Consider the following 23,078-nt stretch of genomic DNA (forward strand, 5'->3'; position numbering starts at 1 on the left):
CCCCGTGTTGTAAAAGGGATGAGCTGCATAATGCAAAGATTTAACCACTATTTAAAGGTGTGACACTTGATTGAGAGCGACTTGATTTTTTTTTTTTTCTCTCTCTCTCCAACCACCCTTAACTGTATTTGGCACAAAATGTCTCAGTTGACTTTATTTTTTAATTTTTTTTTTTTTTTTTAATCTTTAAAATTTTGGGTAGGACTTCTCCTCCTCTTCCATTCTCCTCCTCCTCTTCCATTCTCCTCCTCCTCTTCCATTCCCCCCACCTCCTCTTCCATTCTCCCCCTCCTCCCTTCTTTTGTTTCATTGTCAAGATGAATGAAAACTAAGAAAGGGAGAACACCAAAAATTGAAAACAAAGCAAAAAAAATTGCAAAGATAGGAGAGAAGAACCTGATTTGTGTGGAGGTGTCAAAGCTCACCTACACTCAGGACTGCCAACAAATGGCTCGAAGATCTTCGTGTCTCTACTGAGAATTCCTTCTGAGGGGCTGGAAACTGGGACAGAATGTTCAGCATCCACAGCAATAGGAAGGAAAATGTTCTGAGCCATAAAATCTCTTTATTCCTCTCCTTTCACACGATAATTTTAAAAGGGAATCCTGTGTCCTTCCATTTTCCCCACAGGCAGCAGCAGATCTGCTCCTGGGGAAAATATTCCAGTGGATTTTGGCACCCAAAGACCTGATCCAAAATCCAGCTGGTGAGGATTGGAATAAGTTCCATAGGTTGGGATTGGCTCTGGGCAGGATCTCTGATGCTGAGGTGGCCAGAGCAGCAGCAGGGGCTGAAAATTTGGAATTTCTGTGTGTTCTCATCCAGGGAGTGCCACAAGGACACCAGACCTGGCAGTGTTTGGACTGCCTGATTTGTTTAAATAAATATATGAAAATAAAGCTTGAAATGCAAACAGGAGGTTCTCTGCTAATCAGATCAAGCAAAAATGTACTGGGGGAGAAAAAAAAAAATCATGCTACAAAAGTCCTGTAGAATTCTAACAGGATTTAAACTGATATTATTCTAACAGGATATAAAATGATATTATTCTAACAGGATAAAAATTGATATTATTCTGCTGGAATTGCTTTATAAACCAGTGTGTCTCAGGCTGGAGGTGCAGCTGAGGTTCCCCAAGCCCAAACACATGGTTATTTAAATTAACTCTGGATCTGGTCAATAAATTCTCATTCTTTCTTCAATTCTGGCATCTTTTATTGTTTTAAATTGTGTTTTAGGTATAAAAAATTCTGTTATTGGATGACACACAGGTAGAAGAACAAACCCCCAAACAGTGAAGGGCAATAAGAGACACCAAACCTACACTAAAAATTACACAGAAGGAAATAAAATGTTATAAATGTTTAAGGAACAGGAAGAAGGGCTACATTAAAGAGCAATCTCTGAAGTCTGAAAATGTTATACTTAAAATCAATTCAAGGTTAGACTGTGTTAGGCAAGGAGAATTCTCTGCAGTTATTTTGGTTCTTCCTGGGATAGAGACTTCCAGGCTGGAGTTTTTATTAAGTTTATGGCATCACTGGGATGAATAAAGTAATCTCAGACTCATAGCAGAAATGCAAAGTCTGCATTGGTTTGGATTAATAAAAATTTCTGAGGTGGTTGTTATGGGGAAAAGTCTTAATGAAATGACAACGTGACTTTTATTGGATTGTCTATAGGATTTCACAGGCAGTTGTGTTTTTGTTCCATAATTCCTTTGGATTGTTTTAAAAATATTGCAAATCTACTCATAGCATCTAATTTTTAAATCAAAATAAAATCTAAATTGGAAGGATTTTATAGGAATTTCTTTTAGGGATCTCTGGCTTAATTTTATTAGTGTCTTTTGGAATTATTTCCAAGAAGAGGGGCAAGTGTTTGAGTTTGTTAAAAAGAGAAAAAATCCAGAAACATCCTTCCTCTATCAAAGCCAGTGGCCAACTGAGCATCTTTTTGTGGAGCTGATGGGTTGGAAAAGAGGATTTTCAAAGTCCTTCCAAGGAAAGCAGTTTGGGATTCTGTGAAATGAGGGGTCTCAGTGACCAGAATAAGTTCTTGGCAAAGAAAAAAAAAGTCAGAGCAGGGTCAGGTCCTGGAGATTATTTTGAAACTAAAACCAGGATTGGAGGGCAAGGAACAGGAGGCTCCAAATGAAGTTACAGAGGTGGTTTGATGGCATTTGTAGCAGTGTCTCTGATTAGAACATCCCATTTCCCCCTCAATTCTGCTTTCCCCTCCTCTGGCAGTGGGAAATCAGGAATCCAAACAGCGGGGCATTGATGGATGGCAAAGCCAAGACCAAATCCCACTTTGTGCTTCCTGAGCAGCTCCAACTCAAACACAACCAGGAGCTGCTACTGGAATTCTCCCCAGCAGTCAATCAAGACCAGTCTCACAGCTGAAAATTCAACTTCCCCTCAGAACAAACCACTGAAAGATTTAAGGGTCTAAACAATTCCCTTGTAAGATTTGTTTGGGGCATGAAGTGATTATGGTTTCATTAGAACCTGCCTTTTGCTGGAGTCCTGAAATGCAGCTTTTCTCCCCTACTAGCTGTAAATATTTGGGGAAAATATTTTTTTTTTTTTTTTTTTCTAAAAAAGAGTTAGCAAACATTCTGTGTATTTGTCTCAATGTGAGAAAAGTGACAGGAATTGTTGTTTATACACTTGATAAATGTGTGTTTAGTCCTATAGGTGTATGAATGCATATTTGCACAAATCTATTTGCATCCAGGTCAAATAACAGCTGTTATTATTAATTCAGCTTTTATTATCAATTTGTTGGTAGATTCAGGCATTATTTAAAACCAAAAAAAAAAACCTCCAAACCAGAAATCCACATCTGAGCTTTTTCCTAATCAGTTCCCTCATTTTGCTAATATTCTAACGACTGTCAATTTACTTCAGTGGTGCCATTTGCAGAATTTTCCAATTAGCAGGAAACCTGTTCCACCTTCTCCAGTAATTACAGGGGACTCGCTTCAGATCAGCTGTGGCCAGACAGCATCTGATGCACTTGCCAAAATCTGTGCACTGTGGGTTTTTTTTTTTTTTTTGGTGTGTGTGTGTGTGGTGTATGTGTGTGTATAATTTTTTTTTTTAACCTTTGCATGAGCTGGCACAGATTTTACATCTCTGTTGTAGGCAGGGAGCTGCTTCAGTAGTGGCATGTGTCAAAATCTCCCAATAATTCCTGATAAATGCAGCACAGTGAGAGCACAAATAGCAGCCTGGCCCTGCTTTGATGGGGGGTGATGGATGCTCAGTGCTGACACAGATCTGTGTACAGCTATGAAAATCAGCCAGATACTCACTCTCTGCTGTGTTCCACTCACACCAGATGATTTCATTCAAAAAACATCCATTTGGTCACTTTTTATCACCTTTATCCACTGGTGTCTGACACACAATATCCTGACACTCTCTGATATTGCCCCAGCTGATCAAAAAGCAATCAACCCCTTTTTTTCCAGAGCTGCTAAACCAGCTGATATCACTGCCCTAACAATGGAGAGGCAATAACTATTATTGTTACATGAAAAGAAAATATATTTAATAATAAGCTCATTGATTTTTAACAGCATCTCTGTGTTGCCTAATTGATGGGAAGTTGTATGTTTGTGTAGCCAAGGGGGGTTATGAATTAAATATGGTCGTCATTCCTTGAGGGATGCATGTCAATGCAAGAAGGATGGAGGATCTACATCTCCCCCAAGCTAAACAATCCCTTGTAAAAGACACAGGAAAGCCTGGAATGGGAGGAAGGGGGAGGTGGGGGGTGGAAGGGAATAAAAATCATCCATCACTGTTTATTAAGTGCTGCTACTTGAAGGTAAAAGGGGTATTGAACTGTTTTCAGATTGGGAGAAATGTAGCTAAACAAAACATTGATGGTGATATTAGGCTGGTGACAAATTTTATTCATTTGTCCACGTTTGTTACAGCAGCAGTTTGGAATGATTTATGCCTCTTGCCCCTTTGAGCCTCTCTGCATATGCCCACTCACCAAAATTCAGTGTTTGAGCAAAAAAAAACAAAACTCTTTTGGTGGCAGGAATGGAAATATTGGGTAAAAGCATCTGGAAATTTAAATCCATCTGGATTTTAAATTTAAGGCACTGAAGAGACAAGTGAGCTTGGTAAAAAATGGGCTCATTTGAAGATGTCTCAAAGTGGGAACATGAGAGAAAATCTCTGAGCACTTGTGCAGACCCAGGCCAGACTGTGCTCAGCTCAGGGGGACATGGGCAGTGCTGGGGGATTATTTTTTGGAGATTTTAAAGATGCTAAGCCCAAGTTCCCCAGGTCCTGAGCCTGAACTGTAAATTAAGGGAAGCTCTGAGCTCAGGACACTCCTGACAAGCAGTACTTGTATGAACCATCTCCAGGGTCCCACTCAGGTCTGTTCATTCTGCCACAGCCCCTAAAAACCCCAAAATGCCCCCCATGCATTACTGGTGTGCTTTAACCAGAATTCTGCAGGTGCATTTCTCCCCTGAGGTGGCAGTTCTTGGTCTGTAGTGGACATGATATTTGTCACCTGTCACTTTTAAAGATCCTCTTAAAGGCCAAGTTTTATCTCATTCTTCCCCCACTGTAGGATCATTTTCTGTCTGTTCAGAAGTTCTTGGCCAAAGAGGGCAGGGCTTGGTGGGTATCAGTGAGTGTTTGACCATGAAATGCACATGGGAAGGTAAAAACAGCACAAACTTTGCTGTCCCCAAGGAAGTTCTGGGGCCTGCTGGACCATCCAAGTCTGGGTAAAACTTTGTCAAAAAGTTCTCCAAAAATTCCTGTTGCAATCATAAATTCCATTCTATTCTGTTCTGTCTGCTGTTCTGTGGTCAGGCCTATGATTAATTAATTAGGCTGTGATTAATGGGGATAATGTGATGCAGAGCAAAGTTTGGGGTGATTGTTTGTGTGCAGGTCCAACTCTGGCTTCAGGAGAACATTAAGTCTTAATCTCCATAAAATCCCTGCTAATTTCCAGTAAGAAATGGAGATGGGGTGTTGTGTTTATCAGAGCAGGATTTGTTCTTGTCAGCTGTGGCAAAAACAAAATCACTGCTGGGATGGTGATGAAATGGGAACATTCACACCAAGGCTGTGACAGGAGGAGTTTGAAACATTTAGCCCAAAATTGAGCCTGAGCAGGGAATTCCCCACAGGAAGATGAAAATCACCCTCCCACCCAGGAAAGGAACAAAATGCTCATGGTGGGAGGGTTGGTTCTGAGAAATCAGGAGGGTTTATTAACCAGGAGAGTCACAGTTCTGAATAATTTCGTATTGTCAGCTCCAGCTCCCACCTCAGACACTCCCAGGTGGGAGCAGTGGTTGGTGAAACAAAACTTCTGCTGGATCCAAGCAAGGCTTTGAAGGCAATTTCCTCTCATTGCTGGATCCTTAGAGGCTCAGGAAAGGAGCTGCTCTGTCTCCTGCTCTTTTTATAACAGCTGGGATCCCTCTTTAAAAGTTTTGGACAGAAAAAAATAATTCCTGTCGCTGAAAGATGTTCACAAGTCCCCAAGGGTGGCCAGCCCAGGCACAGGGAGCCAAACCAAACCATGGCAGGGAATGGGAGAGGAAAAGCCCTGCAGAAAAACAATTTCACCTTTTCCCTGAGTTTTGTCCTTTTCTAAGCTCCAGCACAAGCTGTGCCAAGCATAATAACTGCCCTATTATTTTTGCTCAGGTGCTCAGGACTGGGAGCTTACTCAACATGGAAAGAAAATGAGCAGGCTTTTATTTTTACTAGAAAGAAATGTTTCTGTTGTGTGTAAAAGACACTTTTCCCCCCTAATATTTTACTTGCTAATGGATAAGTACAAAGTAATTATGTAGGACAGATTAAATGGTTTCTAATGCCTCATTTCAAGAATTGTAGTGAATGTTTTTCTAAGCTGTCCTCAAAACCAGTAGTCTAATTAAGGAGCAAAAAATTATGTTGGCATTCACTGAATGATTATAAAACCAGAATTTAGACTGAAACTATCCAATAATTTCTTTTTTTTTTGGTGAAAGGTAGGGAGAAAAAAGAGGACTGGAGAAGGGAGGGATTTGGGATCTATTATTAGAGGAACTGATTAATTGTCTAAAAATTTTTAAATGTCCTGGCAGAGATCAGAGTTTCTGCCTTGGCATCCCTTGATTTGATGATTTATGGGTGTGATCAATAGATTTAAAGCCCAAGAGCTTCAGAGCTGTGGCACATCCTTGTAGGACAAGGACTGAGATGTGCAAATCTTTTAGTTCATCTACAGTAAATGCTCATAATCTAGAAACAGATGTAAGGTTTTGGCTCTGGGTCCCCAAGAAAACACATTTTGCCAGAATTTTGTCTGTAAAGTCACTTAACCCTAAATCTCTGTGTTGAACTGAATTTTTGGCTGCAAGGTTTAACAAGGCAAATGTTGCTATAATTTTAATTGTTGTCCTACTAAAAAATGATGCACAGAGACCCTCCAGAATCATCTCCCAGCACTCCCAGTGCAAACCCAACCCAGACTGGGGTTTGGGGGCTGCCTGAGTTCACAGCTTTCACCAGAGCTGGAATTGTGCATGAAGAAACTTCTCAGAGTTAATTTTTCTCAGTAGCAAAAAACACCTTTGAAAATCTTCTGGTGTTTTATGGAGCATTTCCCCCTCTCCTGCTGGCTCCTTTCAAGATGGATTTTGGGCCCAGAGGAGCAGAATGGCTGTAAAATTGCTGTTCCACAGATATTCCAGGAGATACTTCCCAACAGCTCCAAAGGAGACTTTACAGGGATTACATCATGATGTGGAATCATTGAAATGTTTCTGCATATTGGGGGAAAACTCACTTGTGCAAAGGAGTGGAGAGGGAATAGACAGGAGTTGATTTCATAGAGAAAAGTCTTTACCTGCTCCAAATCACTATAACTTTACAATTTCTGTGTGGCTTTACACAGCTGAGAGTATTTGAGAAAATCAGGGAAAAACCTGCAAGAAATAGTAGAAAATTCAACATCACAAGGCTGACACCAACCTCAGTTACAGCAGAGGAATGTAAGAAGTGATTTTTGAAAATCAATTTATCAAAGTTACTTCACTCCTGCACATTGTGTTACTTCCTTTTATATTGACTTGACTCCAGTGAGGTTAAGGTTGATTTTTAGGAGGTTCAAACCAAAATGAAATGGGAGTTAAAAAATCGAGGTGAAAATTAGGACAGCAAATTTCCAGTGCTTTGAGTAGAGCCCCCATTCCCTCAGACTGAGAATTTCCCTGTCAGTCCTGAAACCTTAAATCAAATCAACCCTACTCAGGCTTAAGTCAAGCAACAACTGCAGCTTTTCATTTGGGAGAATGAGAAAAACCAACCTTGCTGTTTGATGAGCTTAGTGAGAGGGTCTACAAAGTGCAGAAATGGGAATATTACATTTTAAATTAAAATTTTAAACTTTAAAATTTTTATTTTAATTTTTAGATTTTAATTTTATTTTTTTTTTAAATCAAACCATAAAAAAATCCAGAAGCTTCCACAATGGCAAAGCTCAGGGTCTGTTTTCCTGTACAAGTTCTGTGCAGTTTGTGTCAAACCTTGCTCAGGATCTCTCAGAGTGTCAGGATTGCACTGATTTAATGTTTTCCAACAAGCTGCACTCCTTCCTTCCCCTAACCCATCCTGACACTGCAGGGACTGAGCCCTTATCCACTGTCTCATCCTACAAGTTCTCCCTAATGACAGCACCACTCCCATTAGCCATCCTTGATGTCTATTTACCAGAGCAGCTTCTCAATTATTTAAAATGTAAACATCTGGATTAAATAAATGAAAAAAACATCCAGCAAATGTTTCAGGCACTCAAAAACTTTTCTCTAGGAATTATGGCTGCAGTAGAACTTGGGAAGGAAAAAAAAAAAAATCCAAATTCACAGCACACATCAGGCTGTCAGTGCACCAGGGACCTGGGCAGGAAATTCTAAAGTTGGGAAGTGCCAGGAGAGGTTTTGTCAGTGCAGAGCTGGTTGGGATGATGCATCTGGAGCTGCACCTTGCTGTTTAAAGCATCCAAACAGGAGGTTTTCCAGTCAAGGAGCCAAGTCTGTGCTCTGGTGGGTGTGTGTGCTGCACATAAAGCACACAGTGCACGGGCACAGGGATGTGTTGGACATCCCAAGAGATAAAGTAGCTTGGCTTGTCTCCCTGAGAAGCCTCCCAAGCTTTGAGTGTGGCTTTGTGTCCAGTTTTGTGGCTGCTAGATCTTGTCAGAGCCTCATCTCTGAATTTTGCAGCACCTCAGTCTCTGGGATCTCCACAAACTGGGGAGGAATGTCAGGATTTAAAGTCAGTGAAGGATGTGTTTGGGAACATCTGGAGCCCTCACACGAGCTCATTAGTCTGGTCATAAAGCAGAGCCTTGCAGAAATCTTCCCTTAATGGAATTAAAACCCACCCCAAAAACTCTGTGTGGGAATGGTTGAAATGGTTAAAAAATGCCAGGGACTTGTTCATGTACCAGAGCTGTGGCTCTGCAGATACAGATTCTAATTCTGCCTCAGCCATGTGACCTAGATATCTTTGGGCCAATTCATCCATGGTTTAAGATTAAAAAAAAAAAAAAAAAACGCAGGCAGAAATGTGGAGGAAAAAATACAGATTTAATACTGATTTTTTTTTTTTTTAAACTCATTGCATCTTTTCTGTCTGCTGAGTTGGGATATTGGAAGGCAAGAAATGGAGATGGATGAGGCAGAGAGGAAAACAAATTTTCTTTGTTCCTCTTTAACTTCCTTTGTCACCTGGTGATGTGTCCAGTGGTCATTAAGAAAACAATATCTGTTGGGGCTGTCTGTAAATTTATAACTTAGAGCTGTTCCATGCTCAGCCCTTCAGTCCCATGGTGATCTCACAATATCCACTCACAATTTGGGAGTGGACAGCATTCCAAGAGTGAAATTTTTCTGTATTTTTAATTTTAAGATGATTTTTCTCCCTCCAAAGAGAGACCTTTGTTCAACACGTTCCATTCAAAGCATCTCTCTGCTCTGAGGAAATTCTGATGAGTTCAAGCACAGCAGAATAATTTCTTGTCTTCCTTGGGCCAAAAAGTTGTTTGGCTTGATTTTTAATTTAAAAAAAGAGTGATTTCCTATGGACTGTCCAGCAGGAAATACTAGAAAGAGGCTTGGTTGGCACACAGTGCCAAGAACTTGTCCTGTTTAAGCTTTTATGTTCTCTGTTATGCAGAACCCAGGTCAATTTAAGTGATGTATTTATCTGAAGAAGGGCACTTGTCCAAGTTAATAAAAAATAACAGAAACTTGAGGCAGAAGTGCCTGATGAGGATGTCACATGCATTGTTGGGAGCAGACAAGCCACATTCAAAGACTTGAAGTGGTTCAGCAATTTCCTCAGATAATAATTAATTTTTTCTTGCTTCCTTTGTTGGGAATCAGGAAGTTCTTGTCACAGATTTTGCTTACTCACAGTTGAGGCAAACACAGGGTAATGGTGGTGGTTCTGAATTTGAGGAGGATTGAAGGGAAGGAAAAACAAGAAGCAGTAGAGCTGAAATAATCCCAAAGTAGGTAAATAAATCCAGGGAGTGAGGCCCCAGACAATATTTGTAAATATTATATATTATATATTATATATTATATATTATATATTACATATTACATATTACATATTACATATTATATATTATATATTATATATTATATATTATATATTATATATTATATATTATATATTATATTATGTATTTATTATATATTATATTATATGTTATATGTTAAATATTATTATTACTATCATTTATATTATTATCATATTATGGTGGGCATCCTTGTTTGCACAATATCCTGTGATGTTTTGGATCGCCCTCTTTCCCTGCATGATTATTTCAGGAAGATATATTTCAGAAAGATGTATTTTTGAAAGAAAGATATATTTCAGAAAGATATATTTCAGAAAGATGTATTTTTGAAAGATATATTTCAGAAAGATATATTTCAGAAAGATATATTTTTGAAATATATATTTTAGATGTATTTCAGAAAGATATATTTTTGAAATATATATATTTGAAATATATATTTTATATTTTAAGACTGGGCTGTTTTAAGCACAAGGGCTCTTTGTGCCTCAGTTTGTGGCCTCTAACCCAGCCCATTTAAAGCTGCTGTGGCACGTGCCCTGCTCTGCAGCCCAGCTCTCCAACATGAAAGCACAACCCTTCATTTTAATCAGCTGAGAATGAATCCGGTGCTAATAGCACTTAATTGTTTCTCTAGAATGCTCTCGGTTGGTTTTGGCAGCCGGGATGAAAACAATTCCAAATCCCATCAAAGGAGCTGATCCACACCCGGCATGTCCAGGGTGAGGGATTGAGAGGCAGCGTGGGGGGCATCAGAGCATCCCCTGATCCTACACCAGGCTCACTCTGTGATCTTGAAAGGCCTGAGAGGTAAAAGCAAAAAAAAAAACAAAAAACAAGGAATAAAACAGACACAGAAAATCTTGGTCCATGCCCCTAAAAATAATGTGCTGACGGTCTCTTCAAGCACACACCTCTATTAATCTTGACTTTCTTGAAGCCTGCTCGCTAGTTTGAATTTGTATGCGACATCAAACATACCTTTTCACATATGTTCTTTCCAGATTTTTTTTAACAGTTACTTAGCAGTTTATAGAAGGAAGTGAATGATCTCATCAAGCTGCTTAGAAATTAAAAAAAAATCTGTGCTTATTAATTATGCAGGATTAGTCTAATTATAATTCAGCAAATTAATTAGCGACAGAAGGTGTTCTGAAACATTGGAGTACATTTGCATGTTAAATGGAGAGGCTAGTCTGTAATATATGTAAATTTATGCATGGCTTCATAGTTTAATTTAAAAATTTGCAGCTGCATATGGTATGGGAGCAGGTGAAAAGTCAGTTTTAGTTTAATGATGCTAACAAACATTGGATGCTGTCCTGTCTTAGGGAAGGAATGCTCTGAATGCACCCCTATCTGCCAAGCCATAAATCTGTCATAGGAATATAATGTTACACCAATGCTCGCATTCAAGGTCATCTGTGCCCAGACCCAGAAGTACAATAGGTGCAAATCGACCCTCTGAATGGCCCTGGAGGAGGGAGGAGGCAGAGTGTGCCTGGATCCGGAGCTGCTGCCATGCAAATCTGCCTCTTTAGCAGATGAATGCACGTTTATTCCACACCAGTTTGGGACTGATCCCTTCACAAATGAGTGGGAGCTCTGAGCTGAGCAATATCCACTCTGGCAGGTGTAAAATGGGAGCCTAACCTTGGTTCCATCCCTAATGCTCACATCAGTGCAGCTCTGTGATCTCCTGGAGTGGCTGGGAAGTTATTTCCAAGTTCTGCATTAACTGCAGGGTCGGGAGTTTTTGTGTGCCGGGCTCTGCCATCTGGCAGCAACAGTAAAAACCAGCAGAGCCAGCAGAGAGAGGCCACTGCTGTAATTGGTGCTCACTGCTCAGCCTAGCATGGCTCAGCACACTGAGGTTTAGGAGAGAGAGGGGCTGGGAAGAGTCACAAGAGGAAGGAATTGTTTCTCTTGTATGGAAAAAAAAATAGTGGGGATTGGAGTCTGGGCTCATGTAACACCTGTGTCAGCCTTTCTGGGATCTGCAGGGTTTGCAGAGTAGATCTGGAGATAAATTTGCACCTGTGCAGAGCTCAGTGAAACCAAAAATGGCAGGATTTAGGCAGGACTGCAGAGCATCCTTGGGCCTGGCTTTGGTGCCACAGCCCAGCTCCTAATCCTGTGTGTGCTGCTGAGGCTGGCAGTGTAAAGAACAAGAGTTTTCCAAACTCTGCTGGGTGTTTTGTGTGGGAGCAATGAGCTCTGTGAAATTGGTGTCACTTAAAAAGAACCAAATCTCAAGCGTGGTTGCAGGAATGGGGATGTTGTCACTGTGGGGAAAGGAAGCAGCAAAAGAACACAGCAATACAGCAATCCTGCTCTTCCAGGCAGCAAGAAGGAGCAATTTATTGAAAAGCCATGGCATTTATATAAGGGAGATCACGAAAAACAAAGTAGAAAAACTCATTGGTCAAAGAAGGCAACACCTCTTTGAAATCATGCTTTGTGCCAAACATCACCAGACACTCACAGCTCGGTGCTCAACACCAGGTGTCTGCCTGAGTTTTCTTTCTTCCTTTCCTTGTTTTGTCTCTGAGAAAGAGAAAATCAACAGCCTAGAAAAAACCAGGTTAGGTTTCTCTACCAGCTTTCAGCAGTCCACAGGATGTGGCTGTTGCCTGGAAAAGCTCAGTGCAACGGGGCAGGCTCTGAATTTCTCTGTGCCTCAACTTCCCCTGTCCCTGAGATGCACAAAATCCTTTCCTCCCTGCTGTCCTCTGTGCCTCCCTTCCCCAATAGCAATTTCACAATGTGGCCCAGCACAGTTGGAGCCCACAGACACTGTAATAAACCAGGGAATATTATCTGAAGGTCCCTTTCAACAGCCCGTCAGCCCAATCCTCTCCTCCATTACCTCCCTGCCTATTGACTTTTGATTATGCCCTGGCATTTGGGCCCGTGCCAAATGGCATGAATAATATGGATCTTACAGGATAAATAAGCTTTTACCTATTGTCTTGGAAGTTAGTGGAAAGTTTTGGTGTGGGAGGAAAGGGGAAAGCCCAAAGGATGAAGGGGAAAGTGCTCAAATTGCAAAGAGTCCTCCAAAGACTTTTTGGAGAATAATTGCAATTACAAACACTGTTAGTGTTGTGTTTCATTTTCAATTTGAGCCCATAGAGTTCAATTATTATTTTCATTAATGGTGTCAGGTTCTCATCAGAGTGCACAAACAAGGAGGTTTTCCTTGGAGATTTTGGTTTTTTTGTCCCCTTAGCAAATGTGGCCATGGGAAACAAATACATTGAGCACTGAGAAATGACTGCCTGGGTACCCAGCAAGGCACTCCCCCCCAGCCCTTCCTTCTTGAAAATGGGATCATTTTGCATTTATTTACCCCAAAGAGTGTGAATTGCAGTTCCTGCTCTGCATGAAGGGGACACAATCTGCTTCAGAGATTAAAACTGCAAAACGTATGGAGAATCCACAGAAAATAAATATCAAGTTTCCTGACATGTTTGGAGGTTGGGTGACACATTGCAGGTTTATATTCAGTTATTATTGGTTTGAAACTAAGGTTTATATTTAGTTATTATCAGTTTGAAACTAAGCTTTACTTTTTTAAAAAAAACCAAACCCACTAGATAAAGGGTGGAGAGAAATATGTTGTTCCAGGCTGCAGAGAGAGGGGATATTTGAGGAGGATTTTTTATGTGGCTGGGAGCTGGACATGGATCCATTGCTGTGGAATTGTGTGCAATGTTCCCTCTGGATCCATCTGAAATACAGGATATTTTCACCCCACATCTTGTTTAATCCATTGTAGAGAGTTTTACCTACCCAAGTGTGAGCAGGACATCTTGGCACAACAAAAATATTATAATTACAGGCAGTTTTAAGATGGGTTCTGCCATGCTGTAGTTTTAAGGATGATTTTTAAGTTGGTCAGATCTCTTGGGCTCCCTTAGCTGATTTCCTACCCCTGGTTTTATTCCTTTTTCACACCTATCTCCAACATTGGCTTTTTTGAGCTTAGGGCCAGAGGAAATCAGACACCTCTTCCTTCCCCCATTTCAGAGATTAGGCACTAAATAATGTCCCCAAGTCAAAACTTAAACTTTAAACCCAATATCTAAACTGGAGTGAGTGACTGCAAGAAAAGTCACTTAGAAAAAAAGTCCAACCAGAGTGAAGAAATCACTTTGAATCAAGGCAAGAAATGTTTCTAGTTTGTCCCATCAGGAAATGAGGATTTTGTTGGGGGTAGGAATAACAGGCATGGTGTTAATCAGCTTTTTGGTTTGTTTGTTTTGTTTGAGGTTTTTTTTTGGTTTTGTTTTTGTTTGTGTTTTTGTTGTTTGGTTTTTTTTTTTTTTTCTTTTTGGCTGTTTTTTTGTGCAAATGGAGTCTTTCTATTAAAAAAACCCCAAGTGACAAATGAGCATCCAACTGCTCTTCTCCTGTCCTGGGCTTGGGATCTCATCCTCTGACTCCTGTTCCCTTCTCTCCCAGTGAATCTCTGACAGACTCAGAAAAGTCTCCTGACCTACATATGTTGGTTTTTCACGTTTGTTAAGCTGGGTTCACACTTTATGCACAGGAGTTTTGTGAAGATTAATTAGCTGCTGTTTGTGGGGTTTCATATAAATACTCTGGCTCAGTGCAATAACCCCTCTCATTTCTCACACAGTGGAAGGTGAACGTTCATTTAAAGTGCCTTTGTGCCCTGCCTGATCCCACACTGACTGTAACTGCTGCAAAAAAATGGGAAATTTTCTCATCAGCTCCCTAATAATACACCCTGACATAATAGATCGAAATTACTCCAGAGATAAATATTCACATTACTAAGAAGTCTTCTACTGTGAGGTTCATTAAAATCAGGGTGGTGATATCAAATAAATACAATTAATTGATTTGAAACAGCGACCTTCAAATGTGGCTCTTTGAAAGGAAGGAATTTGGAGTTGTGTGGGGTTACTTGTCACATTTATCTCAGAGCTTGCCATGCCAAGACACACACGGGTGACCTGAGGGGAGGATCTGACCTGATCCACAATTCCCTTGCTCTGAGGAGTTGGAGTCAGGCCCTCACTGCAATAATAATAATAATAACACTTCTGCAGCTCACAGTATATTTAAATTTAATATTGTTTAACTGATACTCATAATAACAATTTCTGGTTTTTTTCTTTGTTTCCTTTGTGGCTTTTTTTTGGAAGCACTGAATTATTTAAGCAGAATTGCATCATATCTTTATATTTTCATTAGACTTTGGGGTCACAGGATTTTCTGGGAAGCATAGTCAGAATTATCCTAGATGATAAGTGTGTTTTCATCCAAAAAATCACTGAGGCCACAAATTCCACAGCAACCCCAAAAAGCCAGAGTTATTTGCTCTACAAGGGAGAATTTTTAGGTCCATCCAGAATTTTAGGTGTATCCAGAAGCTGTTCCAAATATTCAACAATGTTGGACCTCTGGATTCTGTACCTCTATTTTAATGAAGTATAAAAGGTGGATGGGAAAAAAATTATTAATTGATTTAAAAAATTTTATATTACACCGTCTAGTGAATGTGGGACTTAGTTTTAGGATTTCTGCCTAGTCCTGCTGCAGTCACCAGGAAGATTTTTGTGATTCCAGGATTTGATTAAGGTCAATTTGATTCTTCTCACTCATCTGTGGTGGATAAAAATCCTCAGAGATGTGGAACACAAAATTCCAGTTCCAGCCAGGTGCAGAACCTGATAATTTGGGCATAGACAAGTAGGATGGGACTGTGGGGTCAAAAACTGCTTTGGGAACAGTTTAAATGATGCAAGACCTGGTTTTAATTTGCCCTCACCCCTTTTCCACATCCATGGAGAGCCCTGTGCACCCCTCAGCTGTGTCTGGAGCCCACCAAGGACTGCTCAAGGATTTACTAAAAAACAATTGAGATAACACAACTGACTTAGTATGAAATGGAAAAGGGGAACTTAAAGGATTCATCCACTCCTGGTTGGGTGGGAACTCCCAGCAGGAGGAGCAGTAACTTTTAAAACAGCTCTAAAAGGAGCTAAAAGGAGATTTAAGGTGGCATTTTGGAGACCTCTCAAGTGCCTCAATCTGTACCCAACGAGAGAGACACAACAGGAACAGGAGTCTGGACTTGTGTCTTAATTCATTTTATGTCTGTGCATAAAGTCATTCAGCTTTTCTACAGCAATGAAAGATTTTCAGGGGGAGTTATTGAAATGTGTTCAGATTTTTCCCCAGCATCCTGGAAATGTTGAGAAGATGAGTCAAGGTCCCTTTGCTTGGCTGGAGCCAGAGTCACTTTCTAAACTCCAACCTAATTCTCCTTAGCAAGGCCAAAGATTGGCCAAGCAACATAAAAAATCAGCTGATTTTTATAATTCTGTTTAAAAAAAAGATATATTATTTTTGATTTATATCTAGGTTAAGGCCAAAAACTGGCTAAAGTGTCTCTTTTAAAGAAATTAATAAAATCTTTCTGCAATTCTCCTGTTACCCCTAAACCAGCTTCATTTAGTGCTAAACCTTCCCTCCTCTTTGCTCCCCCCAAGTCATTTTTATTCTAATTCTGCAATAAATATTAATGCCTTTCCCAGATGCAACCCCTTAAATATAGATATATATACACACACACACACATATATATATATGTGAGTATATATATATATAACAGCCTACCAAATACTTCATTCAGGTGCCCTCTTGCACCTCAAATTTGGCTGGAGGAATTCTGAAAAAGAGAAAAAGAAAGATGTGATTTTACTAGAGAAAAAAAAAAAAAGATAAAAATCTCTGTGTGCGCAGCTAAATGCAATTAAATCTAAATTTTGGGGTGAAAGGAGGGAAGTTGCCATAGTGCAATAAGTATCTCCAATATTTTAGCAAAATAATTGTGAATATTCTGAACTGAAAGCAAACCCAGCACTTTCTGAAGTGTGCGAGGGAAATTTGTGATATCTTCAAGCAGCAAAGAAATTTCAGCATTTTGAGCTGTTCAGCAATTCCAGAAAGTCGAGGCACCCCTAAAACACCTCGGTGGGATCCCCCAAATTAAACTGGGGTTGAAATCCAGGCTGGGGCTCCGTGGGTTTGGGTGTGTTTGGTGCAGAGCACTCGGGGAGGATTGGGAACGCTCAGCGCTGCGGCAGCTCAGGAACAGGGAAATTTTATTTTTCTCTGGTTTTTTTTTTAATAGCTATCACCCCCCTCAGCACAAATCAGCCAGGATTTAATTGGAATTCAGCTTCATTTTCGAGTGTGCTGTTGGTTTGTGTTTGCTGGGGGTCTGAACCCTGATTTTCTGCAAGTGTATGGCAGAAAAAAGGGGATTTTCGTTCCTTGCCACGCCGTGCTGCTCAATTTGCTCGTGGATGCAGTTAAATGTACATCTGGAATTTTTGCCTCTCTGTGTCTACATTTTCGGGGTTGTGTCACTCACAGCCCCCCAGGATGTAAAATTCCCAAAATCAGCCTGGCTGACACAGCAAGTTCTCTCCCAGCCACCTTTCCCTGCTCGTTTCCTTCATTCTTCGGTTCACGTTGAGAATTTTTCTCGTCTCAATCCAAAGCGATGCAAGCATTACAAAAATTAAAAAATTAGCTGGCATTTTTCCTGCTTAATTTGTTTTATATTTCCTTAGATGTAACAACTTGTGGATTTTTTTTTTTGCTGTGTTTTTCCTGCAGAATGATCAGCCAGCAGCTCATTGATTTTCATGTAAAAGTTCCTTGCCTTAATTTTACAGTTTAATTCCACTCTGGAGTTTTCCTTTTCACAGGCACATCTCCTATAAACTTTATAAATCTATAAATATTCTTTTTCACATTTCTAAGAAGAGGGAAAGATAAAAAGGAATGTTTGTAACATTTGCTCCTCACATTATCCGAGGGTGCCGGCGTGCAGGGGATTTTTCCTTCTGAAAAAGTTTTTTATGGATAAAATCTCACCAAATCTTTCGTATTAAAGAGGTCACAGGTTTTATCATGGACTCCACAGGACTTATTTAATAAAATATATTCAGTGCTGCTCCCAAGGCATGAAATTCTGTAGGATTTTTAGTTTGGAAGCCACGGAGGTGCAGAGGGAGAAGTTGCCCTCGCAGAGCTGAGCACTGACACCTCTTTCCTGCTGAACCTCAATGTCCTGCTCAAGGGAGATCTGAAACGAGAAGGAAACATGGAGAAAATAACACTTTCACCTCGAGAAAATAAACATAAAAAAAATATCTAATATTTGTGAGAGATTTAAGGAAATAATAGTTAAAAAAGAGGACATTTAAATTGAAAATCCGTGGCAGGGTGGATTTTGTGGCAGTGATTTCACATGGCACAATCTGGGTTTTTTTGTGGGTGAGGTTTTCAGAGCGGTTTTGTTTGTTCAAGCCACACACAAATGGATCCAACCCGTGGCTTTTTCTTTGTATTTTGGGGCAGATGGAGGAGAAATCTCGTGGTGGGAGCAGTGCAGAGAAAGTGGCGCTAACAAGGGAGAGCAGATTTCTGTGTTATTGTCTTGTGCAGGGGCTGGTTTGGAGGGTGTTGTTGGTAAACCCAGGAAATATCCATCTTTCTCCTTTAAAGTTCTAATTCAAGGCATGAATGTGTGAGTTCTGAAGGGACTTAGGGACTGCGGTAAAAAATCGTTGTCATAGTAACAGAAAGGGAAATAGGCCTGGCTCACCTGGGACTTTAACTTACTGCAAAAGCAGATTTTTTTTTTTTTTTTTTTTAAGGAAAGCACTCAGCGAGAGAAATAAATAAATAACTTGTTCTTTGTATTCGAAATCAATTCTTCAACTATTTTTTTTTTTTTTTTTGTATCTGACTCTTTTTCCTCCTAAATCTATCTCCAAGTCTTTGATTTATTTTTTTAATTACAATTGTTGCGGTTAAACCCATCTTGTCTGACAAATAGAAACGGAAAGAATCACAGAGAATATTTTCACTTGCAACAGAGGATGCCAAAAAATTTCTTGCTTATGCCTGAATTTTGAAGACTTGTTTGTTTTGTTTTTAATCCAGCAACTGTAGCTTTTCCCACAGTTTCTTTACCTCTGAAATGTCCAGATTCAATCAGAAAACAAAGGGGTGAATCCTTTCCTCTGTGGATATGAGGCAAAATTTGGTGGAATAGCTTAGGGGAAAAAAAAAATTCCTGCTTAATATTTCTAAACTCTAAAATCTCTGTGCAGAGTTGGGTGAGTCACCAACCAGGCTGGAGATTCACCTTGGGTACATGAGAAGCTAAACTTTACAGAATAATAAACCATGTGAAGAGGGGTGGATGTGGCAGGGCAAAAAATAATTGGCAGGAGAACTTGTGGGATATTAATGGGTTTATCTGCTCGGACAGCGTGAGCTGTTTCACTTGAGCTCGTGTTTTCCTTATATCCTCCCCCAAAATCTAGGTAGGAATAATCTGGGCTCTTGGCAGTTCTGCTCCTCTGCTTTAGGGACTGGAATCTTCATCAGAGAAAAAAAGAAAATCATCAGGATGAAACCTCACCAGATTCTTCTCTGAGCTGTGTTTGCTGCTGGGTTTCTCATACGTTCCAAGGTTCATCTGCCTCGGAGTTGCCCTGTTGGTTTTGTGGTTTCCACAAAAACCATTATCCTTCTGCATTGTTTCATGGAAAATCCCTCCAGACAGCCAAAGAAAGACCTGGAATGTGAGGGAGAGATAAAGGAAGAGACTGAAATTGTGTGGTCAAACCTGCAGAGAGGGAGTGGGTGTAGATCAGAGGAATTATGTTCACTCACCCCACGCTGGATTTCAGTCCCACTGGTTATACTTTACCTGTTGTTATTTGTAAATTCTGTTTATTAGAGTTTGGTTTGTTTGTGTTTTGAGAAATTCTTGCAGTCCTGTAAGATTCACCCTCCTGCAAATCATGTACATTTTAAACCAGAATACAACAACACCTTTTGCTGTGGTTAATAGAAGTGACTTGATTCTTTATCTTTCCAGATTCTTCCTAAAATTTTTTCTCAAGTGCAATCAGAATTGCTTGAAAACAGCAGGAAACCCAAGAGATATGAGACGGTTCCAGGTAAGTCTGAGCATTAACCTGTCTGCCTTTGTTCTTCTTTTCCTTTCCCATCTCCTCTCTCCCACGTTGTTCCTAATAAACATGATGACAATCTATGAAAAGCCATATCAGACAGTGTTAAAGTTTTTTTCTCCATTTGTTGTGCTTAAACCTTTTTTTTTTTTTTTGCCTTTTTTTTTTTTTTTTTTTTTTCTTTTTTCCTTCCCTCTTTTTCCACCCTGAATCCCCAGGGGGAAGTGCTGTACTGTACCAACCAGCAGTGGATATTTGATTTGACACCCTCGGGCAAAGCACTCGCACATACAGCTGCCCACAGCAGGGATCGTGCTTGTGATATTTAGATGCCTCAGAATTTTTCAAAGTAGCTCTGTACGTGCTACACAAGCAACCTCCTCATTTCCTACCTCTTTCCCTGTTATTTTTTTTTTCTTTCTAACACTCACATCCTCCCTTCAGCTTCTTTTTTAACAAGAACAGCAACAACCCAAGAAGCCAAAACAGTGATGGTCACTTTAAGATCTCACAGCAAAAGCAACAAGCCCCAAACCCCTGTGGGATCTTGACCCAGCTGCTTTGCAGTGAAATCTGCCACTGGAGAGTGAATTCCAGCTCAGAGAAAGAGCAGAGGAGAGAAAGTGTGACAGTGGGGAGAGCAGAGACAGGCACAGCTCTCATGCCCTCACTTTTAGGCAGTTGTGTGTTATAAGTAAAAGGGTTTCACCTGTAGCTGTGTATAATAAATAAGAGGGTTTCACCTGTGGTTCTGTATAATAAATAAAAGGGTTTCACCTGTAGTTCTATATAAAATGAGAAGGTTTCACCTGTAGTTCTATATGAAAAATGAGAAGGTTTTACCTATAGCTCTATATAAAATGAGAGGGTTTCACCTGTAGTTCTATATAAAAACTGAGAGAATTTCACCTGTAGTTCTATATAAAATGAGAGCGTTTCACCTGTAGTTCTATATAAAAAATGAGAGGGTTTTACCTGTAGTTCTGTATAAAATGAGAGGGTTTCACCTGTAGATCTGTATAAAATGAGAGGGTTTTACCTGTAGTTCTGTATAAAATGAGAGGGTTTCACCTGTAGCTCAGCCCCTGTCCAAGTGTCAAGGGGATGGTGCAGCTCTGACAGCCTGGGTGTGAGGTCAGGACACAGGGAAGGGGAGGAAAGTGGGGCTGGGAGTGACTCTGGGGCAAGGCTGAGCCACAATTGGGTGCTTGGGCTGCACCCAGTTGTTAGGACACTGCTGGGGGCCAGGAGAGCAGCCCTTCCTCAGGGTGCTCAAGGATAAGAAATTGTAACAATGATTATTCACCTGCAGAGCCACGTGAGTGTCTGGTGCTGTTTGGCACAAAGCATGATTTCAGAGAGGTGTTGCCTTCTTGGACCAATGAGCATTTTCTATTCTGTTTGGCACGAACCACCCTATATAAATGTGGTGTTTCCTTAAATAAAACTCTTTTGCTTCTCCATTACACAAGGAGCTATTTTGCATTATCCTTTTCACTGCTCACCTATAGCCACAAATGCAACAGCACCCCAGATTTTCTGAGCTATTTTCCTTTTTTTTTCACCTCTGATTCCAAATGGGGTTACTTCCCTTGGTGAAACTCTGTGGTCTCGGTCCAGGAGAGCCTTGGAGCAAGTCCATGAGTCCTTTGCCAGCCAGAACCTCCAAAATTTACTGGTGGAACCCAGGACCACCCTTGAAAATGCTGCTTGTTCTCCTTGTTATTGTGCCTTCACTGTCTCACATCTCTAATAAAAACTGGATTTTAGCTCACTGAGGGATGTGCGATTTTCCTGTAGGTCCATGCCATGGGAAGGTGACATCCATAGTTTTGGCACTTGATGATCCATTGCTTCATATTCCATGTTTTGTGTTCACTTGCATCAGTTTCCTCATTTATAAATGGAGTTAGAACTCCACAGGAGTTTACTGAGTTGCTTCAGACTTTCCATCAAAATATGTTCTCATAGAAAATATGATTTTTATTTTTCCTCTGCTTCTGCTAGCCATGAAACAATTTAATAATTAAAAAAGTTTCAACTTTTACGAGAAATCCTGTAAAATGAAAGCTTTTGAAAGCTCAGAAAAATTAAAGAAATACAGGCAAAAAAATAAAAAAGAGATTTATTAGCTCTTTGTTTGGAGCGTGAAGAAATTTAAAGAAAAATTCCTGACCAACCTAATTTTTTTCACCAGTAGTTTAAAGAGACTGCAGTGACTTTTTCATTCTGTGTTTTTTAGAGATGATAAGACACGAGGAAAAAAGAGGTGCTCATTGTTAGGGAATTTATACTGAGTTGTTTTTTTTTTTTCAAGTGGCAATTTCCATAAAGAAAAAAAGCAGCAATTAGTTATCATCTGCCAAGAATGCTAAAAAATCTGGAAAGCAGAAGAAAACCTCTTTTACAGCATGTAAACACATCTTGGAGGCAGTGAGGAGAGCTGATTGTGGAATGTTAGGAAATATAAATAATCTCATTTTTTGGGGGGGTTTTGTTCTGAGCTTGTAAAATGTTGTGCCCAGGGCTCTCCTGATTAACACCTGGGGACCTGAGCACTGCCACAATACACAAAATATTGGTGGCAACTGCCAAAAGAGAAATTCTGGACCCAAACACTCTGGAATGCTGGAAAAATTCAGCTCTGCTTTCAAATCCATGCTGGCCACTCCCAAAAAATCCTCAAATCCTTGATTTCCATCAGATGCTGAGTTGCAGGAAGAGTTTGGATCCAGTTTTTTTATTTTTGTTGGTTTTGTTTTTTTGGTTTTTTTTTTTTTTTTTTTTTTTTTTGTTTTTTTTTTTTTTTTTTTTTTTTTTGTAGGGCAGAAATTTCTCTGTGGTCTTAAGATTATTCTTGGTGTCACCTCATCCAGATAAGGATGTGACAGAGCCCAAGAGCCTCAGATGTCCAGGGAAATTAAACCAGGGAAACTGAGCCCAGCCCTGCAGATGGATGGGGATGGAATTCCTTCTTTCCTCAGCCCATCCTGCATGGGACAGAGCCTGGCCTTGCTTTGATCTCTGCACCAAAATCAGCATTTTGCTGAGGAGAACAAGCTGGAATTGACTCCTCAGCTGAGTTTTCTGCCTCTGGACATGCCAAGCTGGGAAACCAGAGCCAGGTGAAGCTCCAGGGTTCTGTTTCTCTGGGATAATTTCAACTCCTCCTGCACTTTCAGCCCATGGGAGTTCATCCCCTTTGAGTCTCAGAGGGAGAACTCAGTTCAGGTCCCCAAATTAATCAAGATCAGGCTTTAAAACCACTAAGTTCAGTTTATTTTTTATCAACCCCCCCAGAATATCAACCTTTTCTCACAGTTACAGAACTGAAACCTTTGAGACAAATTCTTGAGGTTTTTGAGCGAGACCATGATCTTCATTCAGGCTCCTTCAAAGCTGGACACG

The 23,078-nt window shown here is 40.2% G+C and overlaps 1 protein-coding gene across 1 annotated transcript in view; it reads left to right on the forward strand.

The window, feature by feature from the left end:
* Positions 1 to 23,078, forward strand: part of EBF2 (EBF transcription factor 2) — a 120,129-nt gene that overhangs the window by 64,548 nt on the left and 32,503 nt on the right. Inside the window, exon 7 of the mRNA XM_056508772.1 lies at positions 19,577 to 19,658. Within this exon, the coding sequence (XP_056364747.1) occupies positions 19,577 to 19,658 (82 nt within the window). The remainder of the gene's footprint in view (positions 1 to 19,576; positions 19,659 to 23,078) is intronic.

This window comes from Oenanthe melanoleuca, chromosome 22 (genome assembly GCF_029582105.1).
Source record: "Oenanthe melanoleuca isolate GR-GAL-2019-014 chromosome 22, OMel1.0, whole genome shotgun sequence".
Lineage (NCBI taxonomy): Eukaryota > Metazoa > Chordata > Aves > Passeriformes > Muscicapidae > Oenanthe > Oenanthe melanoleuca.